The sequence below is a fragment of the Dromiciops gliroides genome, chromosome 3, assembly GCF_019393635.1.
Source record: "Dromiciops gliroides isolate mDroGli1 chromosome 3, mDroGli1.pri, whole genome shotgun sequence".
NCBI classification, from domain to species: domain Eukaryota; kingdom Metazoa; phylum Chordata; class Mammalia; order Microbiotheria; family Microbiotheriidae; genus Dromiciops; species Dromiciops gliroides.
Window position 1 is genome coordinate 180,095,530 of NC_057863.1, and position 18,417 is coordinate 180,113,946.

At 34.3% G+C, this 18,417-nt stretch overlaps 1 protein-coding gene across 1 annotated transcript in view; it reads left to right on the forward strand.

Annotated features, from left to right (window-relative positions):
- Window positions 1–18,417, forward strand: part of SEPTIN10 (septin 10) — a 76,810-nt gene that overhangs the window by 37,330 nt on the left and 21,063 nt on the right. Inside the window, exons 3-8 of the mRNA XM_043990494.1 lie at window positions 2,874–2,988; window positions 3,813–4,008; window positions 5,940–6,126; window positions 7,867–8,028; window positions 11,227–11,323; window positions 12,997–13,165. Coding sequence (XP_043846429.1) covers window positions 2,874–2,988; window positions 3,813–4,008; window positions 5,940–6,126; window positions 7,867–8,028; window positions 11,227–11,323; window positions 12,997–13,165 — 926 coding nt within the window. The remainder of the gene's footprint in view (window positions 1–2,873; window positions 2,989–3,812; window positions 4,009–5,939; window positions 6,127–7,866; window positions 8,029–11,226; window positions 11,324–12,996; window positions 13,166–18,417) is intronic.

Consider the following 18,417-nt stretch of genomic DNA (forward strand, 5'->3'; position numbering starts at 1 on the left):
GTCACACAGCTAGTAAGTTGTCAAGTGTCTGAGGCCGGATTTGAACTCCGGTACTCCTGAATCTAGGGCCGGTGCTTTATCCACTGCACCATCTAGCCGCCCCACCTTCCTTCACTTTTTTTCCCCATTGATTTCCTTGGTATTCTTGGCCTTTTTTTTCTAACTCTATTAAATAATTTTTTGGTAGTTTGATTGGCGTGGCATTGTAACAATGCTTCCTTATTGCCTTATTGCCCATTGACTTCTACCTCCTCTGCATAAGTTGGGCATTCTTTTGAAACACCCCCCCAAAAAAAAAAAACCACCCCACCTCTAACACTTTTTTCCTTTAACTTTCTCTCTTCCTCTTATAATGCTAATCTTCCTAAACCACCACTACCATTTACCTAGTTCTTCATGTTTGAAACATTGATGTTATATATAACTTATTTTCCACTGTTTCTCATATCTAGTCATTAGCCAGTTCTATCTGTTCAATTTCTGTATTTCTCTCATTCATTGCCTCTTCCCATTGCCATCATTATAACACTTACCTTCATTACCATCCTCCTAGAGACATGCGATATCTTCTTAGCAAGTCTTCTCCCTTCCACTTTGTTCCTTTGCTAACTGATTTTCTATATTGCGGCTGGGTAAATCATCCTTATGTATAGATAGTCATTTCCTTCCTCTTTTCATTGTCTCTATTACTGATTTCCAGTCAAGGTCAAACTTCTTTACCATTTATGCCTGTCTTTATAACATTCTCATATTACTTTCTATAGATTCTGTGCTTTAAACAAAATAGCTGTTCCCTGCCCTTAGAACTTGACTGCCTCTCCCTCCTTTGGCTTTCTTCATACCTTATACCTATGTTTTCTCCCCCTCATTTCACTTGTTGAGTAGTCCTATTCATCATCTAAAACCTAGCTACATGCCATCGCCTGCTTGAATCCTTTCCTTTTGTTGATAATTGTATATTATCCTTTAAATATAATTTTCCCTTAGACCTTACATATTTTATAAACTGCTGCAATGCACTCATATTTTGTTTCTCTTTTCATGTGTTTTCCTCATAATAAGAATATAAACTCCATGAGTGCAGGGTTCGTCTTTTAACTAAGTTGGATATCTCCCCCTGTAGCTTACTACAGTATTCTGCACACAGCAGTTGATAATAAATGCCGAATTCGGGGGGGCTACATTTTATTTGCTTAATACCTAGATATCTGGCTTCTGACCTCATCACTGTTAGCAGCTTCTTATAAGGTTGTCAGTGGTTTCCTAATTCCAAATTCTGTTGCTTTATGGTTTTTTTTCATCCTATCCAATTTTTCCTCAGGAATTACCTATTCCTTCTTTATACTTATCTTTCCTTGGTCTTCATGGCACTATACATGTCCTTGTCTTTTTTCTACTTCTCTGAATTACCTCTTCTTCATCTCTTTTGGCTTTTCCATTCCCTTAACTGGGCATTCTGTCAGTCCTCAATTTTTGGCTGTCTTTTTCTTCTTTTTCTTGAAGAGCTCCTCTCTATTAAAACTTAATTAAACCAGTACCAAAGTTTGTCAGTACCAAATACCCTGTTTCTGACTTCCCTTCTCCCCCATGTTCTAATTCCATCTCATGAATTGCCTTTTTGATATTTCTATCGTCAGCTTCAAATGAAAATATGTATAATACCAAGATCACGTGTTCTCTAAAACTGGTCCTTGTTCTAACTTCCTATGCCAGTGATATTTTTTTTAGTTTTAAAATAGATTCTAATTTAGCTTATATTTTTCTTCATTTCAGTGAGCAAAGATTCTTTGAACTATGCTTTATTCACATTTTCTGTGGTTCATTGATTACTTTTCCTTATGTAATTTTAGAAGGTTATTATTATTATTAACAACATTAGCTTCCAGGGAGCATATAACATTTGTTATCAGGGTTTTTACTAGTGTTTGAAACACAACCTCTAATTGAAGTTCTTTGGCACAAGGAAGCAGCACAGTAAATCTAATGAATAGCTCATATCATACCTTTTCCTGGCTCTGATTGTTGTTCTACTGATTTTATAGTCTGATTGATGAGACTTAGCTCACATCCCTTACCTAGGCTTATAGAATCCCTATCTAGTGTATGTAGTAATAGCTCTTATATATCTGGAAGTTAATAATGAATACTATCTCAAAAATTATCCCACCTCAGCCATGACTGAAGTGTTTTTGATAGTCTAGAAAATAAATTTTCCTGGATAGGATCCAGGTTAGATTCACTTTCTAAGGAATTTCTTCCATTATCAGTTAGAACAAGATTTCATTATGTTATTTGAAATTAAAGTATGGAAAGTATGTGTGAAAGAGGAGAATTTGTACAGTTGGCTCTTTTGACATATTCTGTAGATAAAGCTTTTTCTTTTTTTATTGATTTATTTAATCCATTTGAATCTCAGGACAGAATGGTCATAGGATTTTAGAGAGGGAATAGGACTTTAGAAGTCATCTATTCGACCTCCTCAGCCCACTAACAGAGGCTGGGTGAGAACACAGAAATCCTGTTCTTCAGGCCAGGCTCAGACAAAAGACTTGAAGGTCTTTCTCCTCATCTTGCTAGCTTGTAACTGACTAGGACTGGTCACGTATGTGCTTGGGGCAGCTATTTGGGCAAAACCCCTCAGCAGCAGAATCCTATGTCAGTTTTTAAAAATAAAATAACCTTTACTTTTAAAAAAGTCATCTATTCCAAAGCCCTCATTTTACAAATTAGGAAACAGATCGAGAGGGGTTAGTTAAGTAACAGGCTCATAATCATACAGGTAGTAATGAGGGAAACTAATTTTTCTATTAATAATATACATTCTTTAAAAAATTATCATTCTATATTAATTAAAGGTTTCTTTTTATACTCAGGATGATAGTCCTCGTTGTTTAAATATTACTGGCCATGTTGGTTTTGAAAGTTTACCTGATCAGTTAGTCAACAGGTCCATTCAACAAGGGTTTTGCTTCAACATTCTTTGTGTGGGTAAGTGCCAGACTTTCTAGACATTTCTTAACATTCCTGAAACATACAACATAAAGTCTTTTTAAAAAATCATGAATGCCAAAGGCAATGGGACACCTAGGAAGCAGAGAAGTTGCCCATATATGCACAGAGTATTGTAATTTTGATCTTTATTTAGTTTCAACAAAAATGTATTTTTAATTCAGCAAACAAATGTACCTGCTGTTGACAGAATAAATGCTTTTGGAGTGTACATATGTGACTGCTAAAATACTACAAATTGATAATAGCTTTTTGTTAGCATTTGTTTTCCTCAGTCAACATGTACTTTTTGTGCAGGTACTCTCATGTTTGCTTAACTTTTTTGACTTTATAAAGAGGTCCTCATACTCAAAGCCATTTAGAACCACTATTCAAATCCATAGATTTATGGTGACAATTCCTATTTGAGACAGTGACCTATAGTTTTTAAATGAATCAAAATAACACTTGAATTATTGAAATACTTCTTTAGTCCCCTAATTTCTTTAAGCATTTTACTACTTTTCCAGAGTTCTGGTATGTTCTATGTATGTTTGTTTTGGTGGTTCCTGGGAATCCGATGGACTACAAAACAGGGATAAATAATAGTACCTTCCCTTCAGGCTGTTGTGAGGATCAAACAAGGTCATACATGGAAAGTGCTTAGCACAGCTGACACATAGTGGGCGCTATTATTACCGATTACTACTATTAAACCCTATCCTTTCAAGTGTTTGGGAGGCCTGAAGCTATCATTGGATGTTTGTTGTTTCTTCCCTCACTGTGGTGCTCAGATATATTTATGAAGTTACTTTGCATTTCAGGGGAAACTGGAATTGGAAAATCAACTCTGATTGACACATTGTTTAACACAAATTTTGAGGATCTTGAATCTTCACACTTTCACCCAAATGTAAGACTAAAAGCACAGACTTATGAACTCCAAGAAAGCAGTGTTCGGTTGAAACTCACAATTGTCAATACAGTGGGATTTGGTGACCAGATAAATAAAGAAGAGAGGTTAGTTTTTCCTTGTCGACATAACATTTGTTGGGTTTAAAAAAAAAGACTGTTTTCATGGAACTGCAATTTTGTCTTTCTGCTATGGCAGTTACTTCCCAGTTATGCTTTTATTACCTCTTTTGTATTTTGTTATTTTTGTCCCAAATCTTATCTCCCCTCCTGTTTTAAGGACTTTAGGGGTAAGGATCATATTGTTTATATTATTTCCATTGATTAGAACAGTAGTTAAACGTATTTTAGTCATTCCCAACTTTTTGTTGACCCCATCTGGGGTTTTCTTGGCAAAGATACTAGAGTGGATTGCCATTTCCTTCTCCAGCTCATTTTACAGATGAGGAAACTGAGGCAAACAGGGTTAAGTGACTTAACCAGGGTCACACAGCTAGCAAGTGCCTGAGGCCATGTTTGAATTCAAGAATATAAGTCTTTCTGACTCCAGGCCTTGGCACTCTATCTACTGTGCCAGATGTCCTCTAACCTGGAAATGCTTAATAAAATGTTTGAATGAAGGAAAAGATCTTCCACTTATGTGAAAATGTTGACAAGTCGCTACATGTAAGATTATAATTATTTTATAATTTTACCTTAAGTGTTTAAGAAATTGTCTGTGTGGACTTTGTGGAAGTTAGAGACAGATACTCAATGTTAGTACAATGATTACAACCAAAGATGGCAAATTTTTAAACTTTTAGGTTCACTTCTTCCTAGAAATTAGGAGCTCCCTGAAAATTTTTGAAAAAAGTTTAAACAGGGTGTGACTATATCAGAATCATGTAAATAAATAATTTTCTACTGTGGAGTAAATTCCTGAAGTAGACATAAGTATACCTTTCTTCATATAACAGTTATTTTTTAAGCTTATATTTACAGCTTTTTAGGAAGTTGAATTTTATAATAATTGAAATGGGGACTTAAAGAATTCCTGTTTTGTGGAATAAAAAATTTTTTTTTTGAAAAGTGAATAGTCCTGTCATAATTTCTTTTTCTTTCTTTCTTCCTTTTTTTTTTTTTTTGAATTTGTGGTCTTTATATTTCAGGTTTGTGTATATATACATATACTATAAACAAACAAATTTTTTTTTACTGTGGTCCACTTTTATGTAATTCTGTTATTATGGACGAATGTCATGATAAATGGTCTGATTAGGATTCTGTTTTAATTTCTTTGCAAATGAATTAGTAACTTATTTTTTAATAGTTATTTTATTTGTAAATGAGTAATTCACATTAATTCAACTGCTCAGGAAGCAGTTGAATGATTAACCAGAACCTTCTCTGATGATAGTAGGTATTTACATTTATAGTGAAAATTGCTTTAAGTTTTTTTTTTTTATTCAGACTTGTTTAAAAAAAAAAACAAAAAACCAAAACCTGAAAATCATTTGATGTTCATTTCAGGCAGGGGTGAGTGGGAGAGTAATAAGTACAGGCAAAAGGGCAAGAATGGAAAAGGTCTAATACTTTTCCTTGTACAAAACTCAAAATTGAAAATTAAATATCAATATGCCTGAGCAAATACTTCTAGTTGAGGGTACTTTCTTCCTAATACACCACTCTAGGTATTGTGATACATTTTAAGTTCCTTGTGCCCAAGCATTGTTCCAGACACATCAATGACATGCCAACTATTTTACTTTGGTTAATATCCAAATATAACGAACCAATGATCTGGCAGATATGAACCTTCATCACACTGAGGTCTTGCTGAAAGAATGTATGAATGAGGACAATCCATAACCACCTCTGGAAATGCATGCTTTCCTGATGGGTCGTCAGCTACATTAACTCTGTATATAAAGGAAAGCACACTATATTATGTTGCAAAAATTGTTGATGTAGCACACTTCTTTGCTATAGTATAACTGAAATATCTTACTAGAACATGACTATATGGTATAAAATATTCTAATTGTATTCTTTTTCTCCAGCTATCAACCGATAGTTGATTACATAGATGCTCAATTCGAGGCCTATCTCCAAGAAGAATTGAAGATAAAAAGGTCTCTCTTTAACTACCATGATTCTCGCATCCATGCCTGCCTTTACTTTATTTCACCTACGGGACATTCCCTTAAGACACTTGATTTGTTAACTATGAAGAGCCTTGATAGTAAGGTAAGATTTAGAAAGCAGCTAATTTATTAATTTTCTCATTTCTTATTCTTTTTTATTTATGTGGGGGCTAATAATATATATTTAAAAATGCACTTATACATATTTAAATCATAGTTACTATGTGAGTGTATATCCCTCTTTTTCATTTATTCAATGATTGGGATATTTTAAAATATTTTTGGATATTTTAATATCCCTTAATGTCTTTACTGTGATATCAAAAATATTTGAAGATATTGGGATAGCTGTGAGAGATAAGAGAATATAGGAAGCCAAATTCTATGACACAAACATGAGTAAGATAACAATCTTGACAAAGTAAAAAAGACTTTCAAGCCCTCCTTGATTGCTTATTTACCTCAAGAAATATTTGACACAGTCCCAAAAGGAAAAACTCCTTGTAGTTTTTGGTGACAAATCACAAAGGTCAAATCACATCACAGATTTCTGTAATTTTATTGACTAAGACTGGAAAAAGTATTATAATGTTCCATTTAATGGGCTATAAAACTATTAACTGAGTTGTATTTTCCTTTTTATTGTGGAATGCTGTTAAATTTTCAAAGGTACATGTAGCAGTGACATTTTCTTTGAAAGTTATTTCTATAGTCAAATGACTTGGCTGTTAGATTTTTTACATTCATTTGATAGGCAATTTATCATTAGTAGGACAAATAGATGTTAATTAAACAAAAATCACATGGTGATTTATTGGAAATTGGTGGAGAGGGAATAAGGGAAGGAAAAAATAGATTCTAAGTACTGTGTTAGTGCTTTGTACTGTAGACTTTGACACTTTACTGTAACAACCTTAAGCTCTCGCCTGTAAAAGTGAACAGCCAAAATTGCTGTGCAGTTGAATGAATAATAACAATAATAAAATAATAATAATAATAAGCAAAACTTGTTTTTTCCTTCTTCCTCAAAAGATCTCTCCTATTACTAGCCTATCAGAGGGTCTGAAATTGTACTAGTATACATTTATTCATTCGAGTCTCAGGATTTTTTTTCTTTTCTGGGGCAATGAGGGTTAAGTGCCCAGGGTCACACAGTCAGAGGCTTTTAATGTTTAAAAACTCAGATGCTCTTGGGAGGCATAGCAAATAAACTAACACCTCATTGGAAAAAGGGACATGGGGGAATGGGGCATGTCTCATAGATATAACTACTTTGATGGTGTGAGGGGAGGGGACCAGATGCAAAATACAACTCAGTTAATAGCTATCCCTCTTTTTCATTTATTCAATGATTGGGATATTTTAAAATATTTTTGGATATTTTAATATCCCTTAATGTCTTTACTGTGATATCAAAAATATTTGAAGATATTGGGATAGCTTCTAACATAGGATTGACCCTTATCTCTCAGCATCTAAATTAAAAGAAAAGTAGAACTATCTTGTGGATTAAACCACAAGATTTAAATAGTCACTTACATTATTATTACCTGAACTTTTTGGAGTAGAAGTTTGGGAAGAAAAACCTAGATTTCTATACCTAGGTAGATTGATACAAAATGAAAAATTAATCTTATAGATCTTTTTTTTGGACACTGTTTGCAAGATAAGCACCTATAGTTTGTGTGGTACATAAATTATATGCTGCAAACATAAGATCCTCATGATTATTAAGGTAAAAAACATTTATAATCAGACTTCATTTTGACTGGGATAGATTTTATATAAAAATTAAAAAAAAATCTTTGGTTGTCTGATTTTTTTTTTAAATGAATGTTATTAGGTAAATATCATTCCTGTGATTGCCAAAGCAGATACAATTTCTAAAACCGAATTACAGAAGTTTAAGATCAAACTGATGAGTGAATTGGTCAGCAACGGAGTCCAGATATACCAGTTTCCAACGGATGATGAAACAATTTCTCAAATTAACTCCTCAATGAATGTAAGAGCTTAATATTTGAATATATTTTATAAATCAAATAGAAACACAATTTATAGCTACTATTATCAGCTACTAATGTGCTCTGACTTTACTTTCCTTCAGCTAAAAAACTTTGAACATATGATATGGATGTTTTTAAGTTCTTAAGAATTATTTCTTCCTGTCCTTATTCTTCAAGCCCCTTCAGGGCTGGAAGGAACTTCTAAACTAGTTTACATTTCCATAAGTATGGTTTGCCTTTAAAAAAAGGGGAGTGTGGTTACGACTTTCTTTGTCGAAGCATTCTAGAATGCTTTAATTATTTGACGTCAAGGTGAGCATCCTGATGTCTAAGGAAAATTTAAACTGATTCCATCATAAATTAAAAATGGAAGGAACCTTTGAGTTGATTTGGTTCTTTTACTGTCTTCAATGAAAACAGAATATCTGTGTATACACATGGATATGTGTGTGTGTGTGTGTGTGTATACACGATATAATAAATATTATAAATACATGTGTATATTTTTACTTTTTTAACATAATTTTTGACAGTGACCCCCCCACAAACTTCTGGTTCAGTAGTTTGGTTGATGAACAAGCCCTTTCAAGGAAGTCTCCATTGCCTTTACTGTTTCATCCAATGCTTCATTTTCCAGGGAAATCACTTTCTTGGTGAAACTGTATATCCCTTTCTCTCACAGTTGTATCTGCCAAACCTGCTCCTCTTATTGGTTATATCAAATGGGTAAAGGAAGTCCAACTTGGTCTTGATGATAACAAAGATCTCCATTGCTCTCAGGCCCCAAGACAATAGAGATAATCAGTTGAAATGATCTCTTCTTGGCTTCTTCTTTCTTTATGTCTGGTTTAAACTTGTCTTCAATTACAGCTGATGAGGACCCAGAACCCATGGTGACATGAGGCAATTTTATCCATTAGGACAGATATTTGTAGAGGTGAAGTCCATCCAGTCACATCTTTTCTACCTAAAACCAAGGCTGTCTCCATGCAGCCATGATACCCAAAAAGCATCTGTTTAAACATTTGATTATAAGTAACAATCCTTTGGAAAGGGAGTAGATTTTCAAGTTAGAAATCACCTGGGTTCATGTCATTGTCCACTTAGGTCACAGCAGCACAGCAATAGATTTTCAGAAATACAAAGTATTTCTGAATAGCTCTGATGAGCATCAACCATTCTTTCTGTTGTTCCTCTATCTACCCCAAGAGCTATAAGCAGTCGTTTTATACTATTCCCATGATGGTTATGTCTGCTTTGCCAGCTGTTAGAAACTTATACCACCATCACCAAACCCCTTTTTTTGTTGTTGTTGCAAATTTGGCTTCAAGGGCTACATTTCTGTGGCAGTTCTCAAAAGAGAAACTGCTGACTGGAGCCTGGCACACTGAGATAGCCAGCATCTTCTCTGGGGAGCACTTCTGGGGCTCTCTATTCACAACTTGAGAAGCATATAAATTCTTTATTGGCATTTTTTTCCTTCAAACTAAATGGTCTCTTTTACCAACACAGCTTTGCCTCAAAGACATGTTTTATGACTCGCTAATGATAGCCAAACACGTCCTTCTGCAGTTTTGTCTTTCAGCCTTTGTTCGTGTCTCTGCTTGGTATTTCTCTGCCCTCCAGTGGAAATCCTATATATTCTTCAAATCCTAGTCCAAGTCTTAACATCCCAACCTACAAAACTTGATTACTTCATTTCTTCCTCTCTGTTGTCCTCTTTTCTATAGCACTTATTGTCTATTACTTATTTGGTCCTTTATAATATGCTAGTTTAAGTTATTAATCATCTTTCTAGTTTATAGACAAGTGTGCTGGAGCTAGCTCGAACTAATTATTAAATATGTTTGAATTTACACCTCAGAAGTTGTCCGACTAAAAATCAGGGCTTGTTTTATTGTTTTGTTGACTGCCTGTACTTAAGGTGATGGAGAAAATGTTCATAATCCAGGTTAAATTTTAAAATCTGTTCTGTGTACACGGATCTTTTTTTTTTTCCTCTCAGAGAGCTGGTCATTAAACATTTACCAGAACATTCCTGTTTATAGGCCATATCTTCTTAATGAGTTAAGTATATTTTCCAATAAGGAAAAAAATTTTTTTTCACTCATTGAATTCCACATGAGACCTTTATGTCCAGTAGGTATCCCAGAAATGCATTTTTAATTGATTACTTTGGTTACAAAATTTAGGGTAAACTCTTATAGAACTCAACTAGTATATACAGTATTCACTGTGCTTTTCCTTCTACAACCCCTATGATGATTCATTATTATCTATTCTTTCAGAATATTCATTTAGCCAGTTATGTATCTACTTTGATCTAAAGCAGTTTTTTGAGTTTCTGGGTATGTCAATTAGACTAGAAGCAATGCAAAAGTTAATAATAACTGACATTTACATAGTGGAAAAGTAATTTACTTATCTTTTTTTTTTTTAAATCATCTACCTGTCAAGATCTAAAGCCCAATTTGTTTTAGGGGCTGCTATACAGTCAGCTTTAAGTTAATATAAGCTGGAAGTAAAATTTAGAAAGCTTCTTGAGGATAAGGGCTACATTTTATCTTCAGTGTCATGCTCAGTGCCTTGACCAAAGTAAGCATTTAATAAATGTTTGATGAATTTGAATTTGGTATATATATAGAAAATTAATATTTTTAAATGTTTAGTTTTAATTTACAGAATAAAACAAGCATTTCCACAATATAGTAAAATAAAAAACAAATCTACTATGCACAATTTCAAATATACATTATCATATCAGCTCCCCCCCCCCCACTCCATCCTCCTGGGTCCTAGAGATTACTACCAATAGACACAAATAGGTGTGTATATATATGTAAAAATATTCTATACGTCTATTTTTCAGTTATTTCTTTGGATGCAGATAGTGTCTTTCTTCATACATCCTTTATATTTAATTTGGGTATTTATAAAAGATTTACTGTCATATAATTATATAAATAATATAATGTTAGAAAAATATAATTGTGATAATTTATAATGTATAAAACATAAATTATAGTTTATGTAAATTTTTATTAATAAGGATAAATTCATGAGCTGTGAAATTAATTTTACAAATTTAAGTCATAATTTCATTATGATATTCTTTTCATCCAAATACTTGGAGACATTGGTGTATCTGTTTTCACATGGATATGAGAATGTGAAACTGAAAATGAGATCTTTTTCAGGGACATTTGCCATTTGCTGTTGTGGGCAGTATGGAAGAGGTCAAACTTGGGAATAAGATGGTTAAAGCTCGTCAGTACCCATGGGGCATTGTTCAAGGTAGATATGATGAATATGAACAAGTATTTGTATGATTGTTTTGAGCATAGTTTGTCATAGTATAACAATTATAATTTTCAATAAGATGCATTATTCTAATCATTATTAGTAGCTATTTTATTTATTTATTTAGAAATCTAAGTAAAATGGAATTTGCATCTAGTTTTTTGATCAAAGTAGTGATTATTATAGATAATTAATTATACAAAAAGGTTTAAATTTTTTTGGGGAGAGATGGATCTAAAATCTTCAAAAAGTAAAACTAAACAATTTGAATGTATACAGATTTCTATACAAATTGATATGTACAGAGTGTATAGTGAACAGTGTCTTGTGGGTAAAAGTTTTAATCGATCAAATGATACACACATGCTTAATCAGCCAACAGCCAATCTTAAATTATACCCATGTGTTTTTGTTGATGTTGTTGTTTTAAACTTCACCACAACCAAAGGATTGGTGTTTTCATTGGTGTGGCTATTTCTTTTGAGATCATAATTTCTATTTTTTGAAGTGTTATGCCTTGTCTCCTTCCTCCCCCACCCCAAGTTATCTGGGCCAGCACATATTAGGAACCTACTAAATGCTTGTTGATTGATTTGTTGTGGGGACAAATCTTTTGGTGTTAAGCCTCTTTGCTCAGTTGGTCCTAAGAGGACGGTCTGTTCTTGGGACCATAGAACAAACCTTTCCAAGTGCCTGTCAGACTTGGCACTTCTTCTGGATCCTAAATATAACTGAGTTATTATATACACATGTGTATGCTATATACAATATGTATTTCACTGTTGGATATCAAACTTATTATTATTATTATTATTTTGCAGGGCAATGAGGGTTAAGTGACTTGCCCAGGGTCACACAGCTAGTTAAGTGTCAGGTGTCTGAGGTCGAATTTGAACTCAGGTCCTCCTGAATCTAAGACCAGTGCTTTATCCACTGTGCCACCTAGCTGCCCCCAAACTATGTATTTTCTTAATGTAAGAAATGTTTAAAAATATTGGTCATTGTAACATATTATATTGTATTTATACTAATTTGGACAAAACACATTTAAGCTATAGGGAAAATATACTTTGTGTCATGTGTAATATAGTAATATGACTCTATGGGCACCATTTGACTAAGATTGCTCAGAATTTTGGGACTATCATTAGACTTTTACTACTTTGAGAATAGCAATTGTTAAATCACTTAATCAGCACTAGATAAAATGGCTTGATGACATTTATGGACTCTTAATAGAGTACCTAGTATAGAATGATATAACTATATCTGTGTTATATATGCATATAGAATATGCCAGCAGATGATTTTAAAATAGCATAAGATGGGGGGCAGCTAGGTGGCACAGTAGATAAAGCACTGGCCTTAGATTCAGGAGGACCTGAGTTCAAATCCAGCCTCAGACACTTCACACTTACTAGGTGTATGACCCTGGGCAAGAAAGAAAAAGAAAATAGCATAAGATGCTATCTACCCACTAGATATTAAATTTTAACATTTTCCTGATTTCTTAATTATTTTTGCTTATATTTTAAGTACAATATAGCTCTTTTGCCCTTAAGAATACCTGTAATAGACCACAGCTTACTTATTAAATTTGTAATTTATAAGTTATTTCAAATGTTTACATTATATACAACTTTTCCTATTGTCCTTTTTCTGACTAGTTGAAAATGAAAATCACTGTGACTTTGTAAAGCTCCGTGAAATGCTTATTTGCACAAATATGGAGGACCTGAGAGAACAAACCCATACTCGACATTATGAACTTTATAGGCGATGCAAACTGGAGGAAATGGGTTTTAAAGACGTAAGCCCAGAGAACAAACCAGTTAGGTAAGTTGGACTTTCTTTCTCGTATGAGAGAGAGCAGATGTCACATTGTAACACTTTTTAATATACTGGAAAGGAGACCACCTAAAGGAGAGATTCAACAGATTTTATAGAGAGATAACTTTATATATAGGGAAAAGCAATTTTCAGTATTGCTTACCGGATAGAGAGCTAGCTTTGAAGTCACAGTTGACTTAGGTTTAAAGTCTACCTTTGATGCATACTGGGTGGATAGGTCTTTTAAACTCTCAGTGTACTCTATACAAGTCTTATAAAGACTATAAGCTACAGAGATGTTGCTTATATGCATCGGTAGACAGAATTACAAAAGTTTCCTTATTGGGAGCTCCTTATGTTAATGAAATTGTAGGTCTGGTTCAAAACATTTGTTTCTTTATCTTTCCATAGAGGCAGCAATATTTATTGAAAACAATATGAGCTCACACTTAAGTAGCCCTTTCAAACAAGGAGATAGATAGTTTGTGCCTAAGTCACCTATTAAAAAGCAATTATAGTACTATTGGTTTAGTTAAGTACCTTTGTTAACTATAAAATTTAGATTCATATTACTATATTGTATATATAATATTAGGTATGTTGTATGTTATATATAATATATAAATCCTGAAATGTTAGGGTTTAAAGTTAAAATTATTTCCACAAATAAAATGTTAGAAATGTGTGGCATCACATACTTGGTACTCAGTTTTTGTGCATTTTAAAAAATGAGCTTTCTCTGTTTTCCTACATACATATTTGTATAAAGGTGAGAGAGACTGGACTTTTTCTTTCACGAGTATAGGGCAGTATAAGGGCAAGCAAATTCCTTTTAACAATATTGTCAAAAAATTAACTATAACTGCTAATCTCTAAAATTAATAACTGTTAGCATCTGTAAAATTATATCTAGCTGAAAAATTATAACTGGCCTGTTAGTCATAATCTGTGAACTTTTGTAACTCAAATTAGCTGGCTATCTGACTGCTTTTAGTTTTTAATATGGGAAGAGCCAATTGGGCTCTCACTCGCCCACTGCCTCTCCCAGACTGATTTAAAAAAAAAAAAAGATTAAGAAGCCTCTTTCAATTTAACTCAAACACAGGGTTTATTTAGGTGAAACAAACTTAGAAATAAAAGGAAGAAATATACGACCTGACTGCATTTTAACGTTTTCTCCTGCCACCTACATATCTCTCTCTTCTGAGGGTATGCTGGCCGATGCTGCCTCTGCAGCCACACCTCACTCCTCCAGTAACTCCCTTTCACTGTCAGTGGTGCCTGCTCTCCATACAGACCGACCCCATCTTGGTCCTCTTTTTCACTTCCTAGCTGTCTCCTTTCTCTGTAGTGTCTCTGTAGCTTCTCTCCCCAATTGTCTAACTTCCCCGGTATATAAAAAAGGCCTCTCTCATTGAGAACCTGGGGCTAAGCACCCCCCGCCCAAGCTAATTGGTTAGCAGCCATCTTTGTCAGAGAGGAGCCAGGAGTGCAAGCTGCAGATTAATATAGGGACTGGATAAGGTTTTCAAGAACAAAAGTGAAGGTTAAGTTACAGTGGAAGAAGTTAGAAAGATGAGGTTTATTTCTGCTTACATTCACTTGAATGCTAGATGTCTTATTTTGAGAACACTCAAAGCCAACAGTGGTGCACCAGAATTGAGGTATGAGGCGTAGATTCCAAGTCTTAATTCTGATGCTTCTTTGCTGAGAGATCTCAAGCAAGTTTCTTACCATGGTTCGGCCACTATTATGATCTGTAAAATAGAAATAATAATAATAATGACAGTAATAATAGTACTTTCACTACCTGCGTACAAGACCAGTGTAAGTAAAACACTTTTTAAAACTTTAAAAAAGTAATAGGTTAATGGATTTTTAAAATCGCCTATTTTCCCTTTGCTTTCTAAGAACATCAGTGCTCTTAGAAAGCATCTAGAGATTTGTGGGATTGTTTTCAGGACAGGAAGAACAATGAAGCTGAGGCTTGATCTGCAGTAGACTAGCAGAGGCTAGAAACCTAGTCAGAAGCTATATAGAGGGTCACAATGGAAAGGGAGAGATGAGGAGTCCTGGGTTCTGCTGCCAGTCCCTGAGCTAAATGTGACATTCCTGGAATCCAGAAATGGAACTTCAGATGTGTTTTCTCTTGGAAATATCCTGACATGTGGCAAGTATGATAAGAATTATATAATACAGTTTCTTAAATGAAAATCCTTTGGTTGCAGTGGAGTTTAAAACAACAACAAAAACACATGGGTATAATTTGAGATTGGCTGTTGGTTGATATGTGTGTATCATTTGATTAATTAAAATTTTTATCTACAAGACTATGCACTCTGTACATATCAATTTGCTTTAGACTTATCATATCATATGCTTTAGACTTTTAATCCAAAATTAGGTTTACAAAAAATTTGCTTAGTCACAGATGTGATTAATTGAATAGGCTTAGAGTATAATGCAACTTGATGTATTTTTTAGGTTGACAATTTTTATTTGCTTTGTGTTTTTGTTTTTTGTTTTGGTGAGGCAATTGGGGTTAAGTGACTTGCCCAGGGTCACACAGCCAGTAAGTGTTAAGTGTCTGAGGTTGGATTTGAACTCAGGTCCTCCTGACTCCAGGGCCGGTACTCTATCCACTGCGCCACCTAGCTGCCCATAAGGTTGACAATTTTTATAAGGATTATTGTCCTGATTTAGACTTTCCTCGGCAGATTTTTATACTTAGCACATAGCTTAAGTAAGAATATTAAAAAAAATTATGGCCTTTGAAATTAAAGAAACATTTTTTTTTTTAGAGAAAAAGGGGGGCGGCTAGGTGGTGCAGTGGATAGAGCACCAGCCCTGGATTCAGAAGTACTTGAGTTCAAATCCAGCCTCAGACACTTAACACTTACTAGCTGTGTGACGCTGGGCAAGTCACTTAACCCAAATTGCCTCACAAAAAAAAAAAAAGAGAGAGAGAAAAAGGAACCAAGGGGTATTTCAGTCTTATAATTTCTTATACACAGAGCAGCTTCTCTTCTCCCTACTTTCTTCTCAAGCACCTACCTCATTTTTGGTATTTTTTTTTGGTTTTTGTCCCTTTTTCAGTTGGTCTCACTTCTACTAGTAGGTCTCCCCCTGTCACCATTTGAAAATAAAATAAATCAGCATGTAAATATGAATGAAATGTGAAATGAAATATGAATGTTAACAGTTATGTTAAATAAAGCAAAACAGAAAAAATAGAGGGTGAAGAAAGCCTGTCTGATACTCATACACTAGAGGAAGAGAGAAGGTGAAAGAAATCACAGAAATTCACAATGTTACTGCACCTTGAAAACATAATAGTTCAACTTTCTCATTTTATATACAAGGAAAGTAAAATCCAGAGACATTTTGAGTAAGTTATTTATCTGGTGAATGAGAAATGTGAGAATTGAACCTAAGTCTAGACTAGAGCTCCAAGTTCAGTATTCTTTTCACTTTACAAACTGTCTCCACATAGAATATTAAGAAACATACAGGGTAGCTAGGTGGCACAGTGGATAAAGCACCGGCCCTGTATTCAGGAGGACCCGAGTTCAAATCCAGCCTCAGGTTATTGACACTTACTAGCTGTGTGACCCTGGGCAAGTCACTTAACCCTCATTGTCCTGCAAAAACAAACAAACAAACAAAACAAGAAATGTACAGACAGGAAAGTAGGGTGGGAAGATTAGAAGAAAAGGTTTACTAATAGAAGATTTATAAGATAGATTACTTATATAAACCAGAGGCTGTATTATACAATGGAAAGGGCATTGGATTTGGAACCAATAGGTTTGGTGCCCAGGTCTTTTACTTACTATCTCTTTGACCTTGGACAAATGATGTAAGCCTTCTGGAACCATCTCCTAGTTTTTAAAAGGAGGGGATTATATTAGATGGCTTCTAGAATTCTTTCTGGATCTAAATGGATGATTCTAAACTACTAGAACCAGAGAATGGTTCTCTGTTTGCCATTTCTTAACATCAGATATACATAATTTCTACCAGCAAGATGCTTAGTCTCCTTTATGTGAATGGATCTTTTCTAATTTTTTTTTTTTTTTTAGTGAGGCAATTGGGGTTAAGTGACTTGCCCAGGGTCACAAAGCTAGTAAGTGTTAAGTGTCTGAGGTCGGATTTGAACTCAGGTACTCCTGAATCCAGGGCCGGTGCTCTATCCACTGCGCCACCTAGCTGCCCCTGAATGGATCTTTTCTAACATATAATGCTATATAGGAGCGTAAGCTATCTCAAAAGATTGTTGAGCTGCCTCTGGAAGAAGGCCATTTAGATAGGATAAATGTGGAATTGTTGCTTAGTATCATGTAGCTTTAGTGTGGTAACTATCAAAAGAATATGAATTATTTACATTTCCACTTTCCCAAGTAAAAGACTTATAGAAAAAAATGTGGAAAGATGGTGAAAGCAAAAGATTAAAAAAGGTAGAAATGATGTATAAGGAAGCATTTTTTATTTAGTATTTTATTTTTCCCTAATTACATTTAAAAACAATTTTAAACTTTCAATTTTAAAACTTTTGAGTTCCAAATTATCTCCCTTCTTTCCTCCCTCCCCCCACATTGAGAAAGCAAGCAATTCAATATAAGTTATACATGTGTAGTATGGTAAAAAATTATTTGTGGTAAAGATACATATTGGAAGTTTTAGCTGAATCATTTGAGAGATTTCACATGGAACTGAAGTGGCTTTTGAAGGACCTCCCTTTTGGGGAGGAGACCATGACGAACTTCTGGGACTCCAGCTTAAGTGAGGGAGGAATGGAAGTTCGGAAGTTCGCTCTCTGGCTTTTAAATTTAGCCATGGTGGTGCGCGCGGGTGAGAGGAAACACATGGTTGGTGTTTGGCTTTGGGTGTGCTGGTTCTTGGCCTGGCAGGCAGTTTGGGATTTGGTGAGTTTTATAAAGGAAAATAGACTAAGCTTAGGTCTAAGATTAGTCATTTGTATTTCTACTTCCCTATTTTCCCTAATTGGTATCACCTTTTGTTGTCTAATTCCCAAGCAATAAAAACTAATCCCTCACAGATTAAAGCTCAGAGGCTTCTTTTTTCTTAGTGGTCTGGGATATATATATATATATACATACACATACACATATATACACACATATACACACACACATATATATATACATACACATATATACATACACATATATACATACACACACACACATATGGGAAAAGTTAAAAGGGGGAGTTTAATGCTTGTATATCCAATTTTG